This window comes from Vulpes lagopus, chromosome 3 (genome assembly GCF_018345385.1).
Source record: "Vulpes lagopus strain Blue_001 chromosome 3, ASM1834538v1, whole genome shotgun sequence".
NCBI lineage: Eukaryota > Metazoa > Chordata > Mammalia > Carnivora > Canidae > Vulpes > Vulpes lagopus.
The window spans coordinates 139736375-139763608 of NC_054826.1; the positions used below are offsets into that span (position 1 = coordinate 139736375).

The 27234-nt window shown below is 41.9% G+C and overlaps 1 protein-coding gene across 1 annotated transcript in view; it reads left to right on the forward strand.

Moving 5' to 3' along the window:
• Positions 1-1561: 1561 nt before the first annotated feature.
• The window catches only part of PLPPR5 (phospholipid phosphatase related 5), a 121214-nt gene continuing 95541 nt past the window's right edge, over positions 1562-27234 (forward strand). The window contains exon 1 of the mRNA XM_041750720.1: positions 1562-1898. Within this exon, the coding sequence (XP_041606654.1) occupies positions 1695-1898 (204 nt within the window). The 5' untranslated portion in view covers positions 1562-1694. The remainder of the gene's footprint in view (positions 1899-27234) is intronic.

Consider the following 27234-nt stretch of genomic DNA (forward strand, 5'->3'; position numbering starts at 1 on the left):
TCTCTGAATGGGTTTTTAAATCATGTGTCTTTGTAGTAGTTACATTTTCATAATATGGCAAGCCACTTTTGTCCATTAGGGAACGATTTCCTCCCACTGCCCCAAATTGCTTATTATACATGTTGTTCAGGGTCTTTTATCCAGCAAGTAGTTATTAAATGATGTTTAGTAACATGTGGTGGATAAGGTATCCCTCATTAAGGACATTTCACACTGCTGTTACTTCCCCAACATACCAATCTTTTGCCAAATTTAAATGGCCCTATTAGCCTACCAATGCTGCTTTTTTCCTGATGCTAAAGATCCACCTCTAAAAGTCATCAAGTACAACCCATCAAAATGAATGAATATTCTGGAAACCTGCTAAAGTAATCTACATGTTAACCAGGGGGGAAGGGCTCTGGGAATTTTCTCATCCCCCTGTCTCAAGCATATGCTTCCTCACCTGTTCTTCCCGAGTGGAGGCTGTGAGCAGCGGCAGGCTCTGCTAAGGTCCTCCCCCACCTCCACCTCCACCGCCACCCCCAAGTTCGCTGGCTGAGCTTGCACCCACAAGGCACCCCCAAACTGGGTTCTTTACAGATCTGCAGCTGCACAGCCCCTTACAGAGCTGTGCACACGCGTGCGTGCCCGTGTATGGGCGTGCTTCGTACGCGCGTGGCGTGAGCCGCGCTTGTCCCTCCCCGTGCACCGACCCGTGGAGAGTCCCCGCAGTCCCCGGAGCTCCGGGCAGAGCGGGACGAGGCGCCCTGCCCCCTCCCCTCCCCGGGCGGCAGGCGCCGCTGCGCCCCGGGCCCCTGCAGTGCCTCCTCGCCCCGGGAGCAGCTAGAGAGGAGCTGGCGGAGGACGAGCGAGCGGGGAGCACGCGGAGGAGGAAGGGGCCGTTACGCCAGATGCTCCTGGCGCTGCTGAACTGTGACTGTGGCTCTGCATTCAAGGCCCCGCGGCGCTGGCGGGGAGCACAGAAAGTCGGAGTGTGAAACGCCCTGCGCCGCCGTCAGGGCGCCTGGGAAGCGGCGCGGCGCGGCGCGGCGCGGCGGCTGCGCGGGGCTCGGGGTCGGGGTCGCGGTCGGGGCGCGCGCCGGGGACACTCGCCAGGGCGCCCCGCGGGCGCTGCGCTCCCGAGACGCGGCCGCGCACCGTCTTCCCCGGCGTCGCGCGGGCTCCTGCCACGGCCGCGCGGCTGCCTCAGAAAGGAGTTTCTAGAAGCTCCTTCTCTGCTGCCTCCCCTCCCCCCCCCCCCCCCCCGTGTTCGGCTTTTCCCCCCGCGAGCAGCGCCGGCAGCTCCACTGCGCCCGCCCGGCTCGTGCCGCCGCGTCCGCCGACGCCGCCTCCTCCGGGCTGGCCCGGGGGCTGCGCCCGCGCTGCTGCGGCGCCGACGCTCGCTGCTCGCTCGGCCGCCCGCGGGGCGCTGCGGCCGCCGCCGGCCTCCGGGGACTCCCCGCCCTCCCGCGCGACCCCGCGGCCGGGCGGGCGGCGCTTGCGGCGGGCGGCGGGCGGCGGGCGGGGGGCGGGGAGGGGCGCGGGGGCTCGTCCGGGGGGGCGGCCGCCTCCTCCGCAGCCTGCCGGCGCCTGGGCTCCCGGCGCTGCCTCCGCCTCTGCCCGCGGCCGCGCCTCGCCGTCCCGCCGCCCCCGGTGGCGGCCCCGGGCCCCGGCAGGGGCCCCCGCGGCGGCCCGCGGCGCTCGGCAGCAGCATGCTCTATTTCCAGATGGTGATCATGGCAGGGACGGTGATGCTGGCGTACTACTTCGAGTACACCGACACGTTCAGCGTGAACGTGCAGGGCTTCTTCTGCCACGACAGCGCCTACCGCAAGCCCTACCCGGGCCCGGAGGACCGCAGCGCCGTGCCCCCCGCGCTCCTCTACTCGCTGGCCGCCGGGGTCCCCGTGCTCGTGGTAAGCCGGGGGGGGGGGGGGGGGGCTCGCGTCCGACGCCCTCCGGCCGGCCCTCGCCGCCAGGGGGCGGGGGGCGCCGAGGTCGGGGCGGCGGAGCTCCTGGGCGAGCCGAGCGCAGCGCCTGCCCCGGGGGAGCGTGCGGCGGGCGGCCGGCGGCCCCGATCCCCGCGGAGGCGCAGGGGAGCCCGCGGGCGGGTCGGTGCCTCCGCGCCCAGCGACCTGCAGCGGGCCTCGGCCGCGGGGGGCGGGTAGGGGGAGGGGGCGCCGGCTCCCGGGGCACCACCGCCCTGCCTTCCAGATGCAAGTGCCCGGGGGCTGGGCTGCCCAGGACCGGGCGCCTGGAACAGACTCCGGGACTGCCCGGTGCAGAGGCTCCCGGCAGGGGCTGCTGGAAATTCCAGCAGGAGCCGGAGGACCAGATGCATTGAGAGGCGGCTCGGCTCGGCTCTCGGGCAGCTCAGGTGCTTTGCTCTGACAGCCTGGCTGCGAGGGCCTGGCGGATTTGGGGCGTGTGTGTGTGTGTGTGTGTGTGTGTGTTTACGGACACACGCACACACACGTAGGTCACTGTTAGGGTGGCGATCACATCGTAATCTACGTATGCGAACCTGGTGCGAAGTTCTCGGGAGGGGACCTGGTGCTGGTTCTTCGGAGGACGCGATGGCCCTGGCCAGGGTCCGAGCGTGCAGGTGTCCTGCCCGCGGTCTGCGCTCTCTGCAGCTCCCAGCACAGGACAGGCAGTTAGGACACGAAGAGGAGAGGGAAAGGGAAGTTTGAGGTCCAGTGGCCGAACGTGTCGATCTCAACGAATGAATGTTGGGAACATCACTCGGACCCATGGGTGTGGACATTCATGTCTACTTTGATTTTAGGGGAAAGTGATTTCATCGGTTTTGTTTTGTTTTGTTTTGTTTTTTCCAGAAGATGAGAAGTTCCTAACACGCATAATGGAATTCCACCAAGGAACTTCTTGGTAACTTCAAAGTAACTTCGTTTATCTCAGGCCCCCATGATAGTCGACTTTGAATTCAGCTTGGCTGTCCTGGTTGGACAAGTGTTAGACCTTGCGCCAGAAAATGCCTTGTTTTGTTTCTGATACTGTAATTTGCTAAAAAGTCCACCTTCATGTTTGTGTTCTCTCCCTTCCATTTGAAAAACTGAGAGAGGAGAGGGAATTTAGTCATTTTAGGGATTTCTTCTCTCTGTAGATGTTGGGTTTTCAGGCACATGTTTTCTGAATAGCCCAGGGATTTTTCTGTGTGATTTATTTATTTATTTATTTATCTATTTAATTAATTAATTTTTTTAAAAGAAAAAGTCTGTCTCTTTCAGGTCACTGGTTTGGTTATGACCGTAATCAATAAGGTCTGTAAGTTGGCCCTTGGTAATTACCATTCCGTGTCTTACTTAAATGAGATGGCATTTCAGATCCTAACCATCCGTCCATGGTGGCAGGTGCCAGTTAGAGACGAGAACATATTGGCCTTAAGATGTTGGTTATTTCCCACTTACAGGGAAGCTAGGAGGAGAAAGGGAATGAAGTCATTATTGAGGGCATACTCTGTGCTGGGCACTGATAAGCCATAACTGCATTTATTCTTCAGAGCATTCCTCTTCAGATAACATTTAAGGACACTGAGGATCAGATAATAAAATGGAAACACTTGAAAATAAAAATGGTGGGTGTGGTGCTTGTACGCCCATGGGACTGATGCCAAATGCCATGCTACTTCTACTACTTCTAAAGAACATGTTCTATGAGAGGGGATGAGAGATGGCTAATGCGTCAGGCATCTAGAATAAAAATTGAGGGGTTTTCAAAGGGAGGATCTGACTTAATTTCCACGTTTTGACTTTTAGTTCTTAAGTTGCAAGAGAAAGAATTTAGGAGGCCCATCTGAAGAGAAGGACATGTAGGGTTTTAGAGGCTAGCTGAGCTGCTGGCCCTTGTTTCCTCTTCTGCTTTCCGAATAGCATGCTCTCACAATGTGAGAGGTCGGGAACAGTAATGGCACCTCTGTCTTTCCCTTCCTCTCAAAAACACTGGCTTAGCACAGTCACTTTGCATGAAAACAATATTACTGATAATAATAATATTAGTTGTGCCCATCATTTGTTGAGTTATATACCTTATACCTGTCTAATATTTGCATTATCTATGAAAGCATTTGTTATTATTGTCACCTAATATTTGCAAAAACTGAGGCTTAGAAAGATAAGGTAACTTGCCCAAGTTATGACACAAAGTGTTATACTCAGAATTTTAACCCTACTTGGTCAACCTCCAGAGCTGGAGCCTTTTCTATTATAATACAAAATTCAGTTTACTCATAAGTTATTCTAAATAAATGCCTCAGACAGTCTCCCCCCCCCTTACATTTCTTGGACTGTACTGACAAATGTTCCTCGTATTGTATATTTTTTAACCTTCAAAACTCATTTTTAATTCTTTAGATTAATTTGCAAACTAGCTCTCCTCACTACCACAAGCTGTGGTTTTGTTTCATACTTGCTAAGTTCATTTATCTAAAAATCAAAAGCAATATATCTTTTCAGTTTTATCACTTTTATGTAGTGTTGATTTGGAGCCCAGGTTTGGAATCTAACAAATTTGGATTCAGATCCAAAGTACATCCTGCTGCTATGTTAACAGTTGGGAACTCTACTTGCTGTGTAACCTTGAACAACTTATTTAAGCTTGTTAAGCCTCAATTTCCTAAGTCACAGGATTTTGAATATTAAATTAGGTATAATACATAAATGTCATCCTTGGCCCATAGTGGATTCTCCATAAGAGATAAGAGATCAGTAAATCATTAGCATGGTTAATTAAATGATAATTCAGTTAATGGTTAATGAATTCCTGTGTTGCAAGCATGACATCAGACAGAGTAGACGTTATAAAGGAAACTTCAGAAATAAACCAAACTCCTAAGGAGTTTACAGCCTAATTTGGGAAATTAGGTAAATATGCCAAGGTCATAATATAAATCACCGTAATAGAAGTGTGCGCACACACACATACATATACACACACCACAAAGACCTTTGGTGGGTTCAGAAGAGGACAAGCTTGTTTTTATCTAGAGGAAAGGCCTCATGAAGGAAATGGTGGCATTTGAGATGTGACTTGCAGAAGAGGCTGGAATGGATTTGGCGTCAGGACATCACAGAAGCAGCTACACGGATAACCACTTGGTAGCAGAAAACGTAGGCTGTACTCTTGAAACAGCAAGTGGTTTGTCTTGTTTCTAAGAGTGGTGTGTGGGGAACACTGAGGATATACGGCTGAAGGGGAAGACTAGCGTCTCATTGATGAGTCCTGGAATGCCCGGCTGAATATTTTTCTCAATTTGTTGGGAACTGACTAGGGACATTGTCTAATGGGGGGTGTTTTAGGACATTTTGGGGACAGTAGTATAGGGCTCTCCTTTATTAAAATTCCAGTATAAGAATTTCAAACTTTAAATTTTATCCTCAAGTCTATTTTGTGTTGTGAAATATTAATTTGTGTTTTCAGAAAATACCTGTAACTTGGGATCATTTACAAAGATGGCTTTTTTGTTGTTGTTGTTGAAGATCTTATTTATTTCTTTGAGATGGAGTGTGAGAGAGAGCATGAGTAGGGGGAGGGGCAGAGGGAGAGAGAGAGAATCAGACTGCCTGCTGAGTGGGGAGCCCCAACAGTGGGGCTTGATCCCAGGATCCTAGGGTCATGGCCTGAGCCGGAGGCAGATGCTTATCCAGCTGAGCCACCCCGGTGCCCCAAAGACAACATGCTTTATAAGCTCTTTGAAAATGTCCTATTCACCTTGATCTATGTAGCATTTGCTGAAGCATCACATACATAATTTTATGGACATAAATTTAATTAGTGATCTTTGATTTTTCATGGATTGAAAGATTTGGGGATGACAATATTTTCTGCACCCCAACTTTGGATACAGTGGCCATGAGCAGCTCTTGTTCCTTAGGTCATTAAGCAACAACACAGGTGATTTGAAGGACACCAGGGCTAGAACATTCATCTTCGTAGAGCCAGAACCAAGGCAGAAAAAAATCCAGCAGTGAACCCATTTCATACTCATGGTAATCCTATGAGGGATTATCTGCAGGGAAGATTTGAGTGTTAGGAAACATTTCTGATTCCTAATGTCTGCATCCTCAGGAAACTCCCTCTGGGCTCTGAGACTGTGAGGGATGCAGCTACTGCTGTTGTCCCAAGGGTGTTGAGTCATAAATGTGACGGGTAGATAATGACAGAAAGACATCTTGTGTCCAGGCCCTCCAGCTTATTAGATCAAAGAGTCTGAAGCTTTCCCATGGACCTCTTCTTCTATGAACCTCACCTTGAGTGCTTGCTCCTATTTCAGCTCCTGGAACACATGCCTGTGGCATGGTGCTGAAGAAGCACGGATATGGGTGTCCGACGAGCCTGGATTCTTATCTGCATTTCTCTCACTTACTCTACGTGTGACCTTGGGCAAAAATTTCTTATTCATAAACTGGAGATAAAAATGCCTACCTCTTGAGAGGTTAAGATCACAGACTCTGGAGTCAGACTGCTTGGGTTTGAAGCCCAGATCTGCCGTTTTCCCGCTGTGTGAACCTGAGCCAGTCTTTCTACACCTGTTTCTTCCACTGTAAAATGGAGATAATATGAGTATTGACCTCATAGGGTTATCATGAGTATGAAATGGGTTCACTTAGATATCAGAGGAGTGCCCAGCTATACCATTAGCTATACCATTAGGTATACCATATACCAGCTATACATATTAGCTATACCATTAGTCCTCTCCAGGTTGTGATGATTAATCAAGATAATCTATTTAAGGCACCTAGCAAAATGTGTTTTGTCAGTGGATTCCAGAGCTGATAAAATACTAGAGGTGGAAAGAGGCCACCCGATTCAACCCACTCACCCACAAAAATTGGGGAGTCTGAACAGCAAGAGTAGCAAAACTCAGAACTCTGTTATTGGCACCAAGTCCACGATTCCTACCTTTGATGATCCCTCTATTTTTTCAAGTAGGCTGACACTAGCTAGTACTTCCTGTGCAGCAGACACTGTGTTAGATACATTTAGCATTACTTGATTTAATGCTCACCACTGTAGTACTATCATTAAATCCACTTATAGATGAGAAATATGTTTAAGTCAGATTATGTGTCAGACTTGTGTTAAATTATTTAAATCTATTAATTCATTTTTTACCTTCAGCTTATGAAGGAAATTTGGATGTGAAGAGGTTGGAGTGCCAGCCAGGAGTTCCACATTGACAGTGTCAGAATCCCCAAAGCCTGTGCCTCTAGTTCTTCTATTACATCCCTTTATCCTAACCCATTAAATAGATCTTTAAAGATACTCGGTCATAGTGATTCAATACTAGAGGAGTCAAATTTTTCTCAAATCTTTTACCCTCCATTTCAGTTTTTCTGGTTTGATCAGAAGCTTTGTGTCCCAGTGTAGATGATGGTTTCAGTGTGGTGTAGGAGATTGTTTTGTTTCCCGTTAAGCTCAAAATGTTGTAGGGAGGTGGGTGGCAGCAGAAGGGATTCAAAGATATTTCTGTTATTCTGATCGGAAGCCATGGTTCTTATCTCTGTATCATATGCTGATCCAGTGCTGCAGGAACCTGCATTTATGTGGAACCGCTGTCTGGTTTCTAGGTCTGCACACTACGGGGCAGGGGTTCTATTTCTAAGACATGTTTCTTAAAATGGGACTTAGCACTAAATTTGGGGTGCAGCAAACTCATTAAAATTGTGTGTAAATACTATATATATATATATATATATATATATATATATATTCACACATACATATATACAAACACATTTTTCTAGTAAGAGCCTCTGTAGCTTTATCAGACTGTCAGATATACAAGATTCCCTAAAAGTTAGAACCGCACTTTGAGGGCTTATGAATCTGATTAAACTCCTCCATATGTCTCTTAGGACCTTCCCTCACTTAGATAGTCTCATTCATATTCATTCATTCATATTTTCCTTCCCTTCCTGCGTTTCTTTTTGTCTCTCTTTTTCCAAAGATCCTCTCCACTTTGCATACTGGTAAAGGAGACAGTGATACCGAGGGGAAGACAGAGGCTGGTCTAAAAACCAGCTAGCGTTCCTCTGCTTCTCCTTTCTCTCTCCCCTTCTCCCTCTGCTTCTCCTTCTCCCCATCTTCTTGTCCCTTTTTCTCTTGCTGTCTTCTTTGTCCCCTCCAACTCCTATCCCTTGGTAATCCCTGTGGTTTTTCTGGGCCAGTTACCTTATCTGAAAAATGTGGACTTATTTCTTCCTACCTCTTAGAGCTGTTGTGAGAATAAAATAGGTGAGAATATACTTTGGAGACAAAATGAGGAAAACATACTGCGAGCAGATTACATGGGTTATATACCCACTGGTCACTGGAGATGATTATGACCGCTCATAGCATGACTACATCCCAATCTTTGGTATAGTTTGAGACAAAATAATGTTTCCAGGGAACAATATTGATACCATCTGTTAGGCATGTGCTGTGTCATATTAATTTTTAAACTTGCATTTTTCCAAAAAGACGTTATTTGTAAAAGTTTTAAATGATAATGCATCTACTAGGTACCAGGTACAATGCTATTGCTTGAACTTGTATAAGGAGGAAGGTATATTCACTGCCCTTCAGGCGTTCGGATATTGTGCAGCAAGTTAGAGCTGCAAGCCTCCGCATCCTTGTCTGTAAGATTGAGATAATGATACTTAACACAATGATTTATGAGAATTAAATATGAGCACGCATCAAGTACTCGATAACTGATAGCTGCTCTTTTAGCATAAATGCCAATAATATTTATTGATAGTACATAGTGAAATGACATCAGGTGGCTTAATCATTTCTGTGAAACAAATGAAGCAAACCTATTATTTTTCACTTTAACCCTTTCATATAGTCTGTGCAGTAATACATCTAGGGGGCTTTAGCAGTTCCCTCCAGCTGGTAAATGACACATCTAGGATCTGAATCTATTACTTCAAGTCCAATGCTCTGTTGGCTGCATGCAGTTTCCCACTAATTTCATTCCCAACATAAATGGTGACATTTCTAGAAGACAGAGGTGAGTTAAAGCATATCGATTATGTATCGGTGTGCTGTTTACAGTATCCATATATTTGTTAATGTATAGGCTCAGTTACAACCAGACATGGCAATGGGATGTTCAAAGACATGTTGAAAGACAAAACTTCATTGGCTTTTAGAACCAGTGGAATAGCCAATAGAGCAGCTCAGCCTTCCCATTCATTCATCAAGTTGAGTGGCAAGTTCTGATCTCAGAGATCTTAACCTATAGTTAGGAGGATCCTTTTAACAGACTGGAAAATCATAAAGAATATCATTTGGATGGAAGATATTTTAAAATATGTGAAGTGGAGTTCTATATTCAGTACTATTTAAACTATTTCTGAGAGTGCCAGTTTTCACTCAGCAGGCTGGTTATTTTTTTTAGTCTTATTATGACAGATGTAGTTTGAAAATCACTGTCAGTAAAACCACCATTTTTTTTTTGTTATTGTTATATGAAACAGAATCCGAAAGATTTTTTTCCCAGACCAGGTGCATTTAAGATTCTAAAGGCAGGGGCAGCTCAGGTGGCTCAGCGGTTTAGCGCTGCCTTCAGACCAGGGCATGATCCTGGAGACCAGGGATCGAGTCCCACATCAGGCTCTCTGCATGGGGCCTGCTTCTCCCTCTGCCTGTGTCTCTGCATCCCTGTCTTTCATGAATAAATAAATTTAAAAAATTTTTTAAAAAAGAAAGAAAAGATTCTAAAGGCAGTCTTTTGGTGGATATTTCTCAGTGAGTGAATATGTAAGTGAATGTGTTTGTGTGTGTGTGTGTATACAGTGCATATATATATAATTTGGTCTGTAATAAACTTGGAATTTCTTATATGGATTAATTTTTATCTCTCTTGCTTCTAACCTCTATAATGCTCCACCATCCACCCCTCTCTCCCTCCAAGAAAACCCCCAACTTTCTGGAACATTCTGCTATATCTCTTCAGACTTAGCAGTAAGCAAATTTCTTGGACTCCCACATTCTCCTCTATGACTCCTTTAGCCTCTTCAGCAGATTATGATATTAAAATAGCCTTATATTGTGCTTTGTGTTGTATTTATTTTTATTCCTGTTTCCATCACTAGACATAAGCATCTCAAAGTCAGGGTATTATAATCTGACTAGAGCTAACTTCATCATACCCAATTCTTCAGTTATTCTCAGTAGGTAAGTTATTCAGGCACCAACTAAGGTTGTGATAATGAGGTTATAATGACCAAATTCTGATGAGCATGCAGTTACTTAAAAACCATTTGTTAAAACAGGCAAAAAAAAAAAAAAAAAAAAAAAAAAAAAAAAGTCCACATGCCCTGTTCTGTATGCTCAGTGAACTGACGGCTCTTTGTCCTTTGAGGTGTCTTAAGTGTATGAACCCCTGTATGAAAGGTTCATCACGGACAAGGTTGGATTCTGTGCCCTTGCATTGATGTGCTTCATGCAGAAATCCTAAACCACTGGCTGGACCCAAGATCCGCTGAGAATAAGCCACTGGAGTATAGGTTACAGGCCTCACTGGAGTCTTATGGGTTATTCATTCAAGGATAGAAAGAATGTCCAAACTATTTTAGTCAATCCACATAGCTTGAAAATATTTAATTTCACCAATAAAGATTCTATTCTTAGCATTCATCATGCTAATTAAAAGTCATTTCTTTCATCAACAAAAAATCATTTTTCATATTCATAACTCTAATTAAATCAGTTATTAATTAACATACAGATAGCAAAAAGACTTGTAGCAGCCTCTTTAGGTTGGGCTTTTTTCTGATAAAATGTTAGTAACTTTCCAAGACTCTCCCTGTATTCCTCATTCCCTCTTTCCCTGAACAATATTCAGTGAGAAGCGTACCTTGAAAATGAGGCTAAAAGAGCTTACTTGGTTTGTTCCAAATCCCAAAACCAGGATTAAATCCCAACTTTTCCCTTCTTCAAATCTTTCAAAGTATAAAAGACTTATGAAATCATAGGTCAGTTAAATACAGATGTAGTCCTGACATATCTACGTATTACCAAAATAGCTTGTGGCATTTCCTCTCTAAGGGAAGCAGGATTTGTGTTGATAGAACCAGAACCTCTGTCCTGAGTAAATTGTGTATTGTTTTTCTCATGTGATGATCCCCATTTTTTAAAGAGTGCTTTCAATCATGCCAGCAAAAACTGTACTTCTCTATCAAGATTTTTTAATTGAGATTTCAGATTTATCTTTTTCTCACACTGGGGTGCACAGAAGCACTTTTCATCCTGAGAAGCATCTTATATTTCCAGAGATCTCCTCAAAGCAGAATGCCAAGTTTTCACAGACACCAAAATTGAGCAGTCTTGGATAGAGATAGTGCACCTGGAGCCTCATATTGTAATTTAAAATGAATTCCTAACATTTCCAGTTAAAAAACAAAATAATATCTTTGGGTTGGTGACAATGACCTCTTCCTTCACACGTGCCTTTGCAGTGTTGGCTTCGTTCAGTTACTAAACTGAATGAAGAGACTTAGTCAAAACTACGTGACAACCCTTTTGGTCTTCCACAAAGAGACCTTTGTTTCCTCTTCATTCTGGCTCCTAATCACATGATTATTTGGGGTCCCCTTTTTATTTCTCCTGGGGCTAAGTCTAGAATACAGATATAGGAATCCAGTAAACACTTTATTCAAGCTACACTATTAGGCGCTTTTTGACATTCAATTTTTGGAAAAGACTTGTGAATCCAATGTTAGAAGATGCTTCTTTGTGGCTGAGATTTGTTAGTCATGAAAGCAGCCTTAGAAATCATTTAGTTTCATCTATTAATTTTCAAACAAATGGTCAGACAAATTAAGGGACTTGCCCAGGGTCATGCAATTAATGAGGAAAGATACAAATAGCTGTCATATGTGGGCACTGGGTATTTATCAGGCATTACCATGAGTACTTTATATATATTAATTGAATCCTCCCATCATTGAAGATAGGCACAACTGTAATCTCAGTTTACAGATGAGGATATTGAGGCACAAAAAGATTAAACAAGTGGCCCATAACCCCACAGCTAGGAAGTTGACATACCTTAGCAAAATGGCAGATATGTGCTTTTAACACAGAGATGGGCCTTGTCCCCTTACCAAATTTTTTGCCATCTCCTGGTGGGGCTAAGATCACCTGCAAGAAATTGTTCCGCATAGCAGTATTAGTTGGGAGGGAGAGAGGAAGACTATGTGATTATTATGGGAGCTTTTCCCTCGTGGCTTTTATACTGTTGACCGAAAAGATTTCACTGAATATTGTATTTACAATTGACACTGTCTGTGATAGTGAAAAGGTAGTGACAGATAAAGAAAAAGAACATTTAATTCTCAAATCATTTGGTTCTCCTATGTCTTTTATGCTTCTATCATCAAATATTTTTAGACAAAAAGTTAAACTACGTTTGAAACTTGCTACAAGTGGATGTAATAAAAACCTACCCATTTTTGATGCACAGATTCCAAAGTCTTATAGTGTTATTTTAATATAACACGATATAATATAACACTATATATAATTAACATATAGCATAGCTACTGCACCCAAGGCAGAGTCATTATGTTAAGTTTGTCAACTAGTTAGAGGCGTGAAAGAAATACACAGTGGTGTGTGTGTGTGTGTGTGTGTGTATTTCAAGGAAAAGCATAGACATTTATATATTTGTATGTTTTGAAGTCATTTTTCTTTGAAGGGACTTAAGATACTCTTAAAATTATTGTAGAAATATTTGGTACAATCCTGTAGTGCCATTTTCTGCAAAATAGCAGTGACTTGAGGAGTCAGTTCTTTACTGTGCTGTGCTTTATGTTATTTTCCCTCTTCATCATTTCCATCTGCTTAAATACTTTTCAGCCTTTACTTTAGGCAACCACAATCCCACTTCTTTCATAACTCCTCCTTTGATGCTTCTAGTCAACAGTGATCTACCTGGCCTTTAAAATCCTTTTTGAATAATAGTCTGTCTTCTTAGATACTTTCCATAAAAGTGTAGTTGTGGACGAGGGATAGGGAGCTGGAGAGACAGCAAGACCAAAGAAAAGGTACAGTAGCGATAATGTGATATAGTATGGACATAGTGAGTTCTGGTAATACATTTTATATATACAGGTTTTATGATGATCTGAAATTAAGAGAGAGAGAGAGAGGAAGGAGGGGAGGGAAGAAGGGAGGAAGAAAGAAAGAAGAGAAACTCACTGGCCTGAGAGGCCATTACTCATTACTTCTCCTTATTACTTCTGCTATTTACTGCCTTTGAGGTCTTGAGAAAATCAAGTAGTTCTGTCCTCTGTATCATTAGATACTTGATTTGGAAGAGTTTGAACTCCACCTGGGGCAGGAGACTAACAGACTGACTCATGATTCCTTACATAGCCCTTTATGTGTATGAAACAAGTGTAACTATTAGGACATTTTACCTTTCTTTAAAAAAGGAAAAAGATTTTATTTATTTATTTATTTATGAGAGAGAGAGAGGCAGAGGCAGGCTCCCTACAGGGAGCCTCAATCCAGGATCCTCAATTCCAGGATCCCAGAATCATGTCTTGAGCCGAAGGCAGATGCTCAACCACTGAGCCACCCAGGCACCCAACACTTTACCTTTCAATGAAGTAAAGTTTCTCTCTGAGTTGTCTGCTCTTAGGCCTCTCACCATTTGAAACCAGTATCATATGATGTTATTTTTCAGTACTTTGACGATTCTTCTTCTTCTTCTTCTTCTTCTTCTTCTTCTTCTTCTTCTTCTTTTGAGACTTAGAGTTTTCATGTTCACATGGCATGGATTTGAGTCTGGCTTTCACAGCTGACCTCACTTGACAAGGTAGGGCACCAGCACTGAATGATGTATTCCAGGTGTACTTTCTCCCCTGGCAAATACATCAGAAGGTCTGCATACTGTTTTCTTTAATGCATTAGCCTTGGGGTCAGTATAAAGTCTCCTTGTGGTTGATTTTCTCATTTGTGAAGGGAGTAGGTTAGACTTTTCTTCAGGTAGACAAAAGCACTGGATGATGATGTACACTGTCTCCTTCCCATGACCATAGTAGACATTGCTAAGAAATTGTGGCATTTTCTTCCCAAATGAGACTGATCTAGGTTTTCAGTCCTTGAGGTAGAACTACAGGCAACATCTTCTAAGTGGATTTGCTGTCTTGCAGTCAGATAATTGTTAAAATTCCAGTTGTATGTCACATATACAATGTAGTACACTACATATTTATGTATTATAACTAATTACATGAGAGTATTTTGCCCATAAAAAGGAATTTAAATTCAGAAAATATGTCTTGTATATTTTTGCCTCTTGCTCACTACATAGTGCCTAATATAATGACTTTCAAATGGTAGATATTAGTAATTATTAATGTATTTAAAGAACACAATTGGAGAAGCAGGAATTGAAGTTCTTTGGGGGTACCCATTGCTAGATACTTATGTTATGAAGTCCAAATTATCTTTCCAAAACCCATTTTTTAATGTTTTAGTTACCAGTCATCCCTGATTTCAGATATTTTCCCCATGCACATTTTTCATTTATTCATTTATTTGTAAATTTAATCAGTCATATAAAATATAGTTCAAAATATTTACTTAGAATGGAGAATATTTCAAACACCTATTATTTTGTTTTAAAAATCTTTAACATCATCATATTTTTGCTTCTGTAACCATATTTCCCCCATCTTTAATTGTCCACAGCACAAACTTTTACAACTGTAAATTGTTACTCTGTAAGCATTTCTGTAGCATATGCTTTCTCTTCATCAGATGTGACATATTCCGTATTTCAATACTTCTCCCCCTGTTTTTATTTTTAGAATGAATTGGTGGATTTAAAGAGCATATCATCTTCCATTCTATTTTGTAAATCAAATAAGCAATACATTCTACATTGAAAGTTTGTCTATTTGGTAAATTAGAAAACTTTTTTTGATCTTCTGATGTAGGATTCAGCTAGCTGGCAGAGTATCTTTCTTTCTTTCTTTTTTTTTTTTTCCAGAGGTTTTATTTATTTATTTGAGAGAGAAGACAGACAGAGCACCAGCCCAGACAGAAGCAGAGGGAGAAGGACAAGCAGACTCTGCGCTGAGCACAGAGCTTAACACAGGCCTCTATGCGGGGCTCGATCTCAGACCCTGAGATTATGACCTGTATGCGGGGCTCGATCTCAGACCCTGAGATTATGACCTGAGTTGAGACCAAGAGTTGGATGCCCAACTGACTGAGCCAGGACTGAGTCCTCCTGCTGGCAGAGTTTCTAAATGAAATAAGTCATGACTTTATTGTCACTCAGATCTCTGAATCATAGTATGTACATTTTCATTACTAATCCTAAATAAAGAGTTGAAACGTTTGACTCGATACATAGAACTGTTTTTGAGAAGAGTTTGTTTCCTTAGAGAGTGATAAAAGTTAGCGGTACTTTAGAAAATGACATTAATGAGTAAAGAAAGATTTAATGCTGCTTGGGTAGGCAAATTACTTACAACTTCAATTAACTTCAGAAGGAACCAGGAAAATGAAATTAGGATTTTATCGTTTATGGATACTTTTCATTGAAATTCAGGATTTCCCAGTTAGAGTGGAAAATCAACCAAGTGCAAATTAGCTGCCTACCTTATCCAGTGGGTGCAAATGATATAGCCTGCTAGCAATCACATTGAAGTACAATGATTTGTAATTCAATAATTCTTTCCTTCGTTTGTCCATTAAAAAACAGTTACTGAATTCTCCCTGGACAAGGCTTTGTATGTGTAATGGACACTGCATATTCAAAGATGGAAGAAAGGATCCCTCTCCTCAAGGAAGTCAAAGTTTAGTGTTACGGGAGACTTAAAATAGACTAATCCTGAAAACTGGCCTGAGAGAGGAAGACAGAAGGAATGAGATTTCTGAGAGGAGGCGCCCTTGGCTAGTCAGGGCAGTGAGGGAAGGGCAAGAGCATACATATACAAAGCCATTTAGGCTGGAGAAACCTTTCCTGTTGAAGGAACTCCAAGAATGTCTGTAATGGAAAGGCAGATGGCACAGAAATAATTAGGTTCAGAACTTAAGGACACATAGTAGAAAATACATTACGATAATATGCAGGGATTCCCTTACCAGCATGAAGAGGTAAGTCTTTGATACACATTCTAATGTCTTAGACTCACTTTCTCTGTCTGCAAAATGGGACACCTAAATCTGCCTGTCTTACAAGTAATTCTGTTTCTGTGACTGATTTTAATTTAGTTTACTAGAAGGAAAACATTAGAACATTGTTTTAGAGTTTTAAGGAATCTAGAGAAATAGTCATCACGTTGATCTTGACTGCCAAGTGTGTTCCAGAAGTGCTTACGTTTTCCTACTTTAAAATAAAAATACTGCTGTGAAATAAACTTTTAATTAGATAGTGCCTAAGAGGACAACCCCTCTGACATACATATTACATGGTTTTCAATCATTATTTGCAACATGGACAGTGCTAAAAGATTGGTATTGGTACAATTATGGAAGCTTATGTTGATATACACAATTAAAATTTAAATTGGCAAGGGTATTTTTGTTACTATTGCTGTTTTTCTTCTATAATTAGGATACCTTGTCTTGCATTTTCTAAATTACATAACAGGTGGGCTCACCTGTGTAGTAAATATCTTTAATCTCCTCATTTTAAATTGGAAGGTAAAGTGAAATATATACATCTATATGTTGCTCTAGAAATCTGAGAGCATGATATTCTAGTTTTTTTAGAAAGCATGGATTGAAATTTATGTGAAACCAAGCAGTACTATTCCTGGTAGGTGAAATTCATATTTTCCAGTTTATGGTATTAAGGATTAAATGTTAAAAAAAAAAGGATTAAATGTTCTTGGTTTTCTTGCAAGATGCTCTATCCTTCTAAATTTAGTCATCTAATTAAGATTTCCATTCATGGGAAGTGACTTTAAAGAGCACATAAGACAGGCTTTTATACAAACAAGCTTTGATTGGATTAATTGGATTTGCATAAATTTTATGATGTGAATATGCTAGTGTCTTGGCTTCATTCACTTAGAAGGGAGAACTTAAAGGAATCAGAAAGAGAAAACACATGAAAGGTTGCAAAGGAACCATGTAAAAACAGGTTAATGGCATGGAAGCACAAACTGTAAGGAGCTAAAGCAGTCCAAGCTTGAGCAATATATAAACTGGCCAAGCCTAGAAAAGCTGAGCATAGGAAAAAAGGGATGGGAAATTCGGACAGACCACAAGATTTGAGTGTTTTTTTCCCCCTGAAGACCTGTAGCCTTTGCACTTGACATGGGTTTGATGACAGGGTCTAGAAGGCTGGTGGTACATGTAGGGCTGAGAAGGCCAAGTGAGGATGGCAGCATGGACTGTGGGCAGGCAGGCTTCTGGCAAGTAGCTCTCTTGAGGGTCACTTGGTCTTCAGAGGCCAGTGCTGCCCCAAGGTTACCAAAGAGATGGTAGCCTGGAACTGGTACACTAACAAGTAGGACAGAGCAGGGCCGTATGGAGGAAGCAAAGACGTGGTGTGGTCTCATAAAGGTGCACATGAAGGGCAGCCCGGGTGGCTCAGCGGTTTAGCGCCACCTTCGGCCCAGGGTCTGATCCTGGAGACCTGGGATCGAGTCCCACGTCGGGCTCCCTGCATGGAGCCTGCTTCTCCCTCTGCCTGTGTCTCTGCCTCTCTCTCTCTCTCTGTGTCTCTCATGAATAAATAAATAAAATCTTAAAAAAAAAAAGGTGCACATGAGTAAGACAGGGTGGGCTGGTCAGAACAGGCAAGTCCAGGGGACCTGGGGAACTGAACAGGATTGTGGGATGAGGCCCTACACATACAGTCCACAGTGCTGGGGGTCAGCAGCCCACATCAGGATCACCAGCGGGCAGGACCAGGACCCCTTCCCAGCAGGCGGCCATCAGAGCCCAGAAACCGATTCAGAGCAGAGTCTAAGCAACAGGTATAGGCTAATGGAATTAAGAAAGCATTGGTGTGGAACCAGACTTTGGACCTTACAGCTGCTAGTGCACAAGTGATCTGCTGAATATTCCTTCTGATATTCATGCACTCATTAATAACAGTGAGACACCAGCAGTAGCAACAACATGACCCTTTACATTTCTGTAAGGCTCTGTCATTCACAGAATGGCTCACAATAATAATGCAACATAGATTGTAATCATGTTGAGATGATGAAATCCAGGCTTAGGAAAATTAGATTTGCTCATAGCCTTGCAGCCCAAACAGTGGCAGAACTTAGATTAGAATGTGTCCCTGATGTATTAAACCTTTGTTTGTAACCTACTTTGCAGTGAATAAAGACAACGGTAACCAGAGTGAAAATAATGAGGACTCTCCCGACCTCAGGAGGTTTACAGTCCAGGCAGGGATGCAGGCTCATGCTGATGTAACCTTAACATTTCGAAAACTCGTCCCAGGTCTAGAGGAGTGACTGAGATTTAGGAGGCACTAAGTCACAGTTTGATGTATTAATGAATAGCTAGTGAAATGCTGTGGTAGCCTAGCAAAGAAAATCATCAGTTTGGACTTAGGCTACAGATAAAGCTTCTCTGGGAACATGGCATTTTGGCTACTCAATGATAGGATGCGTCCATGAGGGACAGGCATGTTTAGATTCAGTTGGAAGAGAAAAAAGAACTAATAATTATTGAGTTCGATTTAGAATCAGACATTACCAGGGTTCGGATCTTGGATCTACTGCTAACTTGTGTAATTACTTGACCTCATTGATTCTCAGCTTTGTTATGGTAGGTGCTCATTGTATAGAAGCTAATGCTTTTGCACATGTTAATTTTGGGAGAGGCTAATTTAATTTTCACAGCAGTTCTATCATTTTGTATTATCATCATCCTTTTGCAAAAGACAAAACTGGGACTCAAAAAAATCAAAAAAGTAATTTGCATAAAATTAAGTAATTTGAAACCAGAAGGGTCTTCTTGGTTCTAAAACCCATTCCTTTTCTACCACCCTCCAGTGACACGCAAATGATGTATTGAGGGGATCCAGGAGGAGTTTTTCCTCTATATAGTCCCTTTGACTGCATAAAGAATTTATAGAAGGACAGAGTTAGGAGCAAGTGAAAAGAACAATAATTTATGTGTAATTGGGACTAGTCTGAATGCAACAATGAACCACCACTGATGGAGCAAAGGAGGCTTAAGGGATGAGATAAGAATCCCAGAAGAACATCAAATAGCTGAGATGCCAACTGAAAATGTAGCATTATAAAGTAAAATGAGGTGGGTCTAAAAATATAAACGTATTCAGCTAGTGAATCCAGATAATAATGGGTTGAAATAAACAACCAGAAAAAATGTATGTCTTGTGGATGTTTTGAATTAGAGAAAAAAGCTAGACCAGTAAATAGGATGGAGATGAAAAAAATATATATTAGGTACTATAATCTTACCTGGGGTCTATTTGTATTTAGCCATCTTTTCATATCTCCTTTTTTTCAATTCTGCTTTTCCCAAATTATTCTTAATTGATGTAGGATCCCAAATATACAGAAATGATAAAAATGTAAATGAAAGGGCTGTGGATTCTCATAGTACCATAAAAAAGAAAGCTGTCCTGCCACTGGATATGTGATATGAATAAATATTTTTAATATATTAAAGTATAAGCAGAGGCATGAATTCTAAGCCATACGGACTGTCTGCATATGAGTGTGTGGAGGGGTGAGGACACACTGGCACCAAGGCACGGCCATGGTGTCAAGTACACAAGTGTCCTGTCTGATCCTACATTTGTCATGGCTAATACCGTCCATTCAGGTGGCAGTTAAGTTGTTCATGAATCAACAAAGTGGAGCCTCTTTTCCTTTCTCCTATGTCTCTTTTCCTTCCTCCCACTCGTCCTCCCTTACTCCCTTCCTCCCTTCCTTCCTCCCTTTCTTTTTTCAGGAAATTTTCATTGACTGTCTTCTCGGTGCCAGGAAATAGGCAGATTCTGGTAATTTAAAGATAGATAAGAGTCAGGAATTCATAGTTGAGACTTGACCATCATAGACCTTGGGGGAATTTTTAAACTCATTTCTGCTTTTCTCCTTTTATGCTTGATAAAAGTTTGGGGCCGTCAAAAGATTTTACAACTTTTGCTTCCAGTTTTTTTCATGACTTACTGTATAGGTCATAACATCAGAGGTGGTTTTGAGTTCTGCGTGGGCATTTTGAAAGAACATTCCTTGGTTCTTTGGTTACTGGTTTACAGGATTGATTTACAAGTACTTTCCAAAAGCTTCATACCCTATAGTATACGTACACACTATATATGATATAGATGTTCTTGAGAGCCTTCTCTACGTAAGAGGACAGTTCCCTAAGAAAAGAGAAGCCACCCCTCCTTAGCAAATTATCTACAAGCGTTAGCCACTCACAGGGACACTAACCTGATAAAAACATACCAGGAAGAAGGTATGCTTAAATAATGTCAAGATGAGGAGCTAGATAAAGGAAGGGTTTAGTTCACTTAAAAAAAGTTTATTGAACTAACTTGCTGCATTTAAATAGCTGATGTCTATAAAAAGGTTACCTGAGAATCCTAGTTGATCAGCAAAAAATCATGGCCAAGAAAAGCTAGGTTAGAAATTGTAGATACATTAGCACGTGTCTAAAGAAACAATAATAACATTGCTTTCAGAAAGGAAGGTAGGAAAAAAACCAATCAAGGTAGATTGATTTTGTGAGTTGATTTCTCTGATCTGTTTTAGTTAGAACATGTAGGAATAATGGGTAGTAAATGGATTGTTGCAGGTTAGACCTCAGATGTGATTGCCAAGCCAGAACTCTATCCAATTCAGGAATATGACAAATGACAGGACAGTCATTTACCGACACGGTCAAATACCCACACAGCACACTAGAGTTTTCACGTGTGTTTATTTAATCCACCCACAAATGTATGCTCAGTTGTTTAGTGGAATCCTTATTGTAGATCATTTTATCTTTTAAAGATGAAGATAATATAATAAAGAAACATGACGGAAAGTTTTCTAAAAGCTCTGCTCATGTCTGATGTTATACTTCTACCTTAGAAGGCCAGTCAGTTTTGCATGCTAAGTAAAGGTTTAAAAATCTATACCCAAGATACCTCTGTAGCTCTTCCATCTGCTCTGGTTCCTCTGGAAACCCAGGACCTATTGAGCCACCTACAATGATGATGGGCCAGGGGATGTAAAAATAGAATCTAGCCCCATACTATCCAATGGCAATATGATGCAAATATTTTAAGTTTTATAGTAGACACAATTTTTAATGTTTAAAAATTAAAAATAGGTGAAATTAATTGTATATTACTTAAGTCTGTATATCCAAAATATTTCAACAGGTAATCAGTATAAAAATTTACCAATAAATTATGTCCTATGGCTTTTTGTGCAAAGTCTTTGAAATCTAGTACATGTTTTCTCACTTACAGCACATCCCAATTTTGACCAGCCAGCTTTTGAGTGATCGATAGCCGAGCACTTAAGGCGAGTGGCAAACTGTATTCTCAGGGCAGATCTAGACTTTTTCCCCCCCACCCCCTGTTATTTGAAAGAAACTTCATCATTTCCTAGTCTACTTTTTCACTAATTGTGGGAATACTGTTGAATAGATATGCACCATTTTGATCTGTACTTCAAAAGACACACCTGAATAGATTTTTGAAGATGTTTTCTCAAATTAACAAATACTTGGTTTACTGTAACTGTTTCAAATATGATTTGTAAAACACTTCGTTAAATAGAAGATTCTTTTTCATCAAGGTTGGGGGGGGGTATGGAAATATTAGAGTACTTTTGAAACTTAAACTTGAATCAGGGCATTTTACAGATTTCCTTTCCACATTGTCTTGCTGTGGGAGGGAAGGATTCATGACCCTGTGTAGACTCTCCCCATTGCCTCTTCCTTTTGCCAGTTCTTCATATATGTTAATGAAGTTGTGGAGAAAGGTTAATCATGGTAGTGTTTAGGCATTCTTGCTTTTGCTTTTTTTTTTCTAAATAATAGGATTATGTCTCATCTCCAGCACACATGGTGGCAACAAGTGCCCAAAGACTGTAGTTCTAGCACTGTCTTCCTTCCTTCCTACCTTCCTTCCTTCCTTCCTTCCTTCCTTCCTTCCTTCCTTCCTCTCTTCCTTCCTTCCTCCCTGTCTTCCTTCCCTCCTTTCTTCCTCCCTCTCTTTCTTCCTTTCTTTCCTCCTCTATCATTTAATCAAATATTCATTCATTCATTCACACAATTCTTAGTGAATATCTGTTATATGCTAGGCAACTTGCTAGACATGGAGGTTAAATGATAAAAAGCATCTTGCAATGCAGTGGGAAAATTGTATAAGAAAGTGACAAATGTTATGATGTTCATCACCATCATCAAGAGGACACATTATTTATTCTTTGTGGTGTAATGGAGCTTGGGCCCAGCTATCTTGGAAATGGGGAAACATTCCTCTCTTCATTTTATGAAAGGTTCTGATCATGTTAATATTTCTGGATTCCAGCCAATCCCTTTCCAACAAATAGCCCTATCAAGAGAAGCTTATGTCAGGATGCCTAGTGGCTCAGTTGGTGAAGTATCTACCATGGGCTCAGGTCATGATCTCTGGGATTGAGCCCTGTGTTGGACTCCCTGCTCAGTGGGAAGTCTGTTCTTCCTCTCCCTTGCTTCTTCCTTTCCCTCTGCCTTTCCCCACCACTCATGCAATCTCTGGTCTTTCTCCGTCTTAAGTAAATAAAATCTTAAGGAAAAAAAAAAAAACAGAGAGAGAGAGAGAGAAGCTTATGTCTGTGTTTGTGCTCAGTTACCAGAGCCATCAGATCAGATTAGATAGACGTCTAGAGAATTTAACACTTGGGCAGCCCAGGTGGTTCAGTGGTTTAGCATCACCTTCCACCCAAGGCCTGATCCTGGAGACCCGGGATCAAGTCCCATGTCAGGCTCCTTGCATGGAGCCTGCTTCTCCCTCTGCCTGCGTCTCTGCCTCTCTCTCTCTCTCTCTCTCTTTCTGTTTCTCTCATGAATAAATAAATAAAATCTTAAAAAAAAAAGAGAGAGAGAGAGAACTTAACACTTTACTGTTTGACATTACACATGGGCTTTGTTTGTACTTTTATTTCAAGTATTGTCATCAAAATATTATTGTTGACAACTTTGTTCATACTGCAAATATTGGCAACAAATATGCTGCTGTAATCTGTGTTCATGGATTAGTTCTCTCTGCTTCCAGTATATCTCCAAGTACACGAAGCGCATGCCATGAATTTTATTAATGGATGAGGGTAGTATAGAATCTCTTTCTTCTGGACCAAGTTACTAGTGCTCCCACTTGTAGTGAATACAGACATAAGCTTCCCCTTTTCTCATCTCCTTGATGCCCTTTGCAAAGGTGAGACTGGATTTTTTAAAAAACCTATTACCATGTATCAAGTAAGGCAGACACCCAATCTGTAACCCAGTGGAATGAATTAAGTCAGGAAGCGCTGGGACATCGAAACAATTGAGGAATGGACACACAGAAAGGTAGACTCCCTCAAAGGTGCTCTGGGCACCTGGTCCTGCAGCAGAACATGGGCGGTGGAAGGAAAAGTTACAGAAGACAGGGATTCTGGGAAAGCGTTTCAGGGAGGCCAGTGGGGAGTAGTAGCATGGTCTGGTATTGGATGGAACGCAATGCCTAAGACTCTAGGAGCCGGTGGGTTGAGGAAGGTCTGCTGCCAAGTAAGAGAATAGGGACTTTGCCACTGTATAGAGTTAAGCAGAAGAACTCCAGTGCCCGGAAGACAGATGGGAACAGATCGTCTCCTCCTTAGGGAGACGAGGTTTCTGACTAGGTGACTAAAACAGAGCCTCAGGAACAGAGATCAGCTAGTAGAAATCAGGCACAAAATAGAAATTGCATTTCAGGAACAATGTATAACTTTCGTTATCAAATATAGGCCAGAATTAGCAACAGAGATTTGATACTGAATCACAGGCCTTGGGCTGAAGCTGTGTAAATCCCTCTTGTGTAAGGTCAGAGTTTTCAAAGATCAGATAGACCTGAGCTTAAGGATTGGGGACAGAAGGGATAGAAGCATACTGAAGTGACTCTGGCTTTGTGAAGAGAGTGATGCAGAGCCGAGATTGAAGTAGGATGACACACCTGTAAGCCATGTCAGAGCTCCACCTTCTACTCACCAAAACGGTTTCATTATTTCAGTTGAACCCACTGTCAGGTTTTTTAAGGTTAGATGGTTTGGGGAATTGCTGCGCTGATTCCACTAACAAGGTTTTCTGAAAGGCAAAGGAAACACTAAAAAATTCCCTGTTTTTGTCACTGTCAAACCCTTTCTTGGAGGTCACCAACAACCTTCTTGCTTGGACATTAACTTCCTCTATTTCCTTACGGTACTAAAGCACCAATCAAGGACCACGTGCCCACTCCTCCTTGAAAGTCTCTCCTTTCCTGGGTTCCTTGACAAGATCATTTTCTTCAGACTCTAGAACACTCCCGCTGTTTACTTCTCTTTTTATTTCCCACTCCACAATTGTAGGCAGTCTCAAAATTTATCCTTAAGCTTTTCTTTCTTTCTGCCCTTTTGTCCTCATTATTGGCATGTTTCCCTTTGTTTTTCCCACTGTTATAAGCTTGGCTCATTACCTAGAAGGATTACTGCAATAGTGACTTAACAGACTTCTCCCCCTTTTGCTCATCTTCTCTGCTTCCCGATTGATTTTCCCAAAGCATAGGTCTGATCACACCACTCCCCTGCCCAGAAATTTCATAGCCTCCCACTGTGAACAAAATTAAGTACTAACCTTATCTTGGATCTCAAGGCATTTACATCACCGTCCCAACATAATCTCCTATCAGCCCTCCCATCTAGTCTACATTGCAAACCAAATTGGGCCACTTACTGTCTCTCAAGGACACCTCAGACTTTCCCTCCTCCAAGGCATTATTTATGTTCTGTGTTCTATAATTTTGGCAACCATGTGTCCTGGTTTGCCTGAGTCAGTCCTGGTTTATTCCTGTTGTCTTGATATTAGTATTACTAAGCTTTTATTTCACACTCCAAAGTGTAATGGTTTGGATGATGAACTATATTGTCACCCTACCTGTAAAGCTCTTTCTCCTGTTCCTTCTTGCAGTCTTGTTCTCCAGTCTGCACTCTATTTAACTTTGCTTCTGGTAAACATAACTCTATCCTTTTAAGCCGTGTGCCATGTAAAAAGCATCAACTTTCATGAGATTTTTTTCATCACTAAGTTCAAGGCTATATTCTTTTATCAATTAGATTGTTTTCATCTGCACATAACAGAAAACTCCAACTTAACCATTTAAACAATAAGGAAAATTTATTATGTCATACAACAGGGAATGCCATTAGGATGGCCCAAAATGTCTAATTCAGTATCTGAACAGCAGATCAAAGATCCAGGTTTCTCTTATCTTTCCACTCTGACATAATATGTGTCTGCTCTGCTCTTGGTGGTTCCTCTCATGATTTTACAATGACCACCCTTGTTCTGGAATCACGTGCAAAGTTGATGATGTCTAGCAGAAGAATACTTCTTCCATGAGTCTCTTTTTAAATGCAAGAACCCCTATTTGGAAGCACTATCCCTAGCAGAGTTCTCCTCATCCTCCTTGGGTGCAACTTCATCTCATGCCCAGGCCTAAATGTGTCATAGACTGAGCCACCAGGTCCCCAGGACTTGACAAAGCATTCATCCTTTGAGGGTCAGGATGGCGGTAACTCCCTGAGGACCATGACTGTAATAGAGAAGGTTGATAACTGAACAAAATCAAAACTCTGTGAGGAAGATGGACAGTTAACATTGCTTAGATAGACGACGGTGTCTGCTACATGTAAGTTTGGGTTCAATCAATGTTTATTAAATAGGGGTTTAGTTTTCTTTCAGATATGAAGAATTTTAATTCACTTGAATATTCTAATGCTGTCATGAATTATAAATACTGATATTAAACAAACATTTAAAATGATCAGCACTACACATAACAGGTTCACTTCAATACTATTTTGCTTGAGTTCATATGGAGAGATTATAATTAAGATTTTGAAAGAAAACTTGATTGAGATTTTAATAGCCATCTAAAACTGCCGGCCAGAAAACTGCTCAGAATTGCTCATTAAGTACAATTGTTTCCTGTTGCTTTTTGAGGGAATGTTTTTCCAAGGATTTGAGTCCTATATTCATTGGACTCCAATCTATATTCATTGAGTCATATATTCATAGGACTCAAATATTCACAGGATTTCAATTACCTGTTACAAGTTTACCTTTTGGGACTGAATTGCAGAATTCTCAAAACGTCTGCCAGTTGTGAAATGTGATAAACAATGGGTCAAAAAACTGTGATTTTGAAATGCGCTATGGCACCAAGGGGGGCTTGGAAAGAAAGGCTGCTAACTGAAGATCTTCTTCTCTCATGCCCATGGCAGGACTCTCATTCTTCCCACTCAGAGTCTATTCAGGCCCGGCACCTCCCAGGATCCTCTGTGGGAAAGTCAGAGGTGGAAGCCAGAACATCTGAAAATTAGTAACGTGTAGCACAGATGGGGGCTTGCTCTACCTTTTGAAGTGTTGTCACTGGTCCACAACACAGATGGTCTCAATGGGGGGACCACAGGGACCCAGGACCTCACCCCCCCAGGTCCACATGAGAAGGAGCCAACACTATTAACATGAAAATATTCCATGCAATGAAAGGATCAGAAAGACTCATTTTGTTTCTGAATGAAATAGAACAGAACAGGGGCAGGGGCACTCTGGATGGCTCAGTCAATTGAGTGCCTCAGGACACTCAGTCAATTGAGTGTCTGCCTTTGGCTCAGGTCCTGAGATCAAGCTTTGCATTGGACTCCCTGCTCAGCGAGGAGTTTCCTTCTCCCTTTCCCTCTGCCCCTCTCCCTGGCTTGTGCTCTCTCTCTCTCTCTCTCTCAAATAAGTGAATAAAATCTTAAAAAAAAAAAAGAAAAAGGAAATAGAACAGAGTAGAGAAATACTGTTTCTAAACCCTTCATTAGATATTGCTGCTCAGAGTCACAGACCTTGATGCCAGAGGGCATGGAACTGGCATCGTATGTTTTCATCAACACTCTTCCTAACTGCTGAGATGTGATGACTCTAAATATTTTGACAGCCTACAATAGGACTCAATAGAGAAGCAGAATCTAAGATTATGCATGGTTTGGACATTTGAACAAGTTTTCTAAAGGATGAAGGGGTTGGATAAGA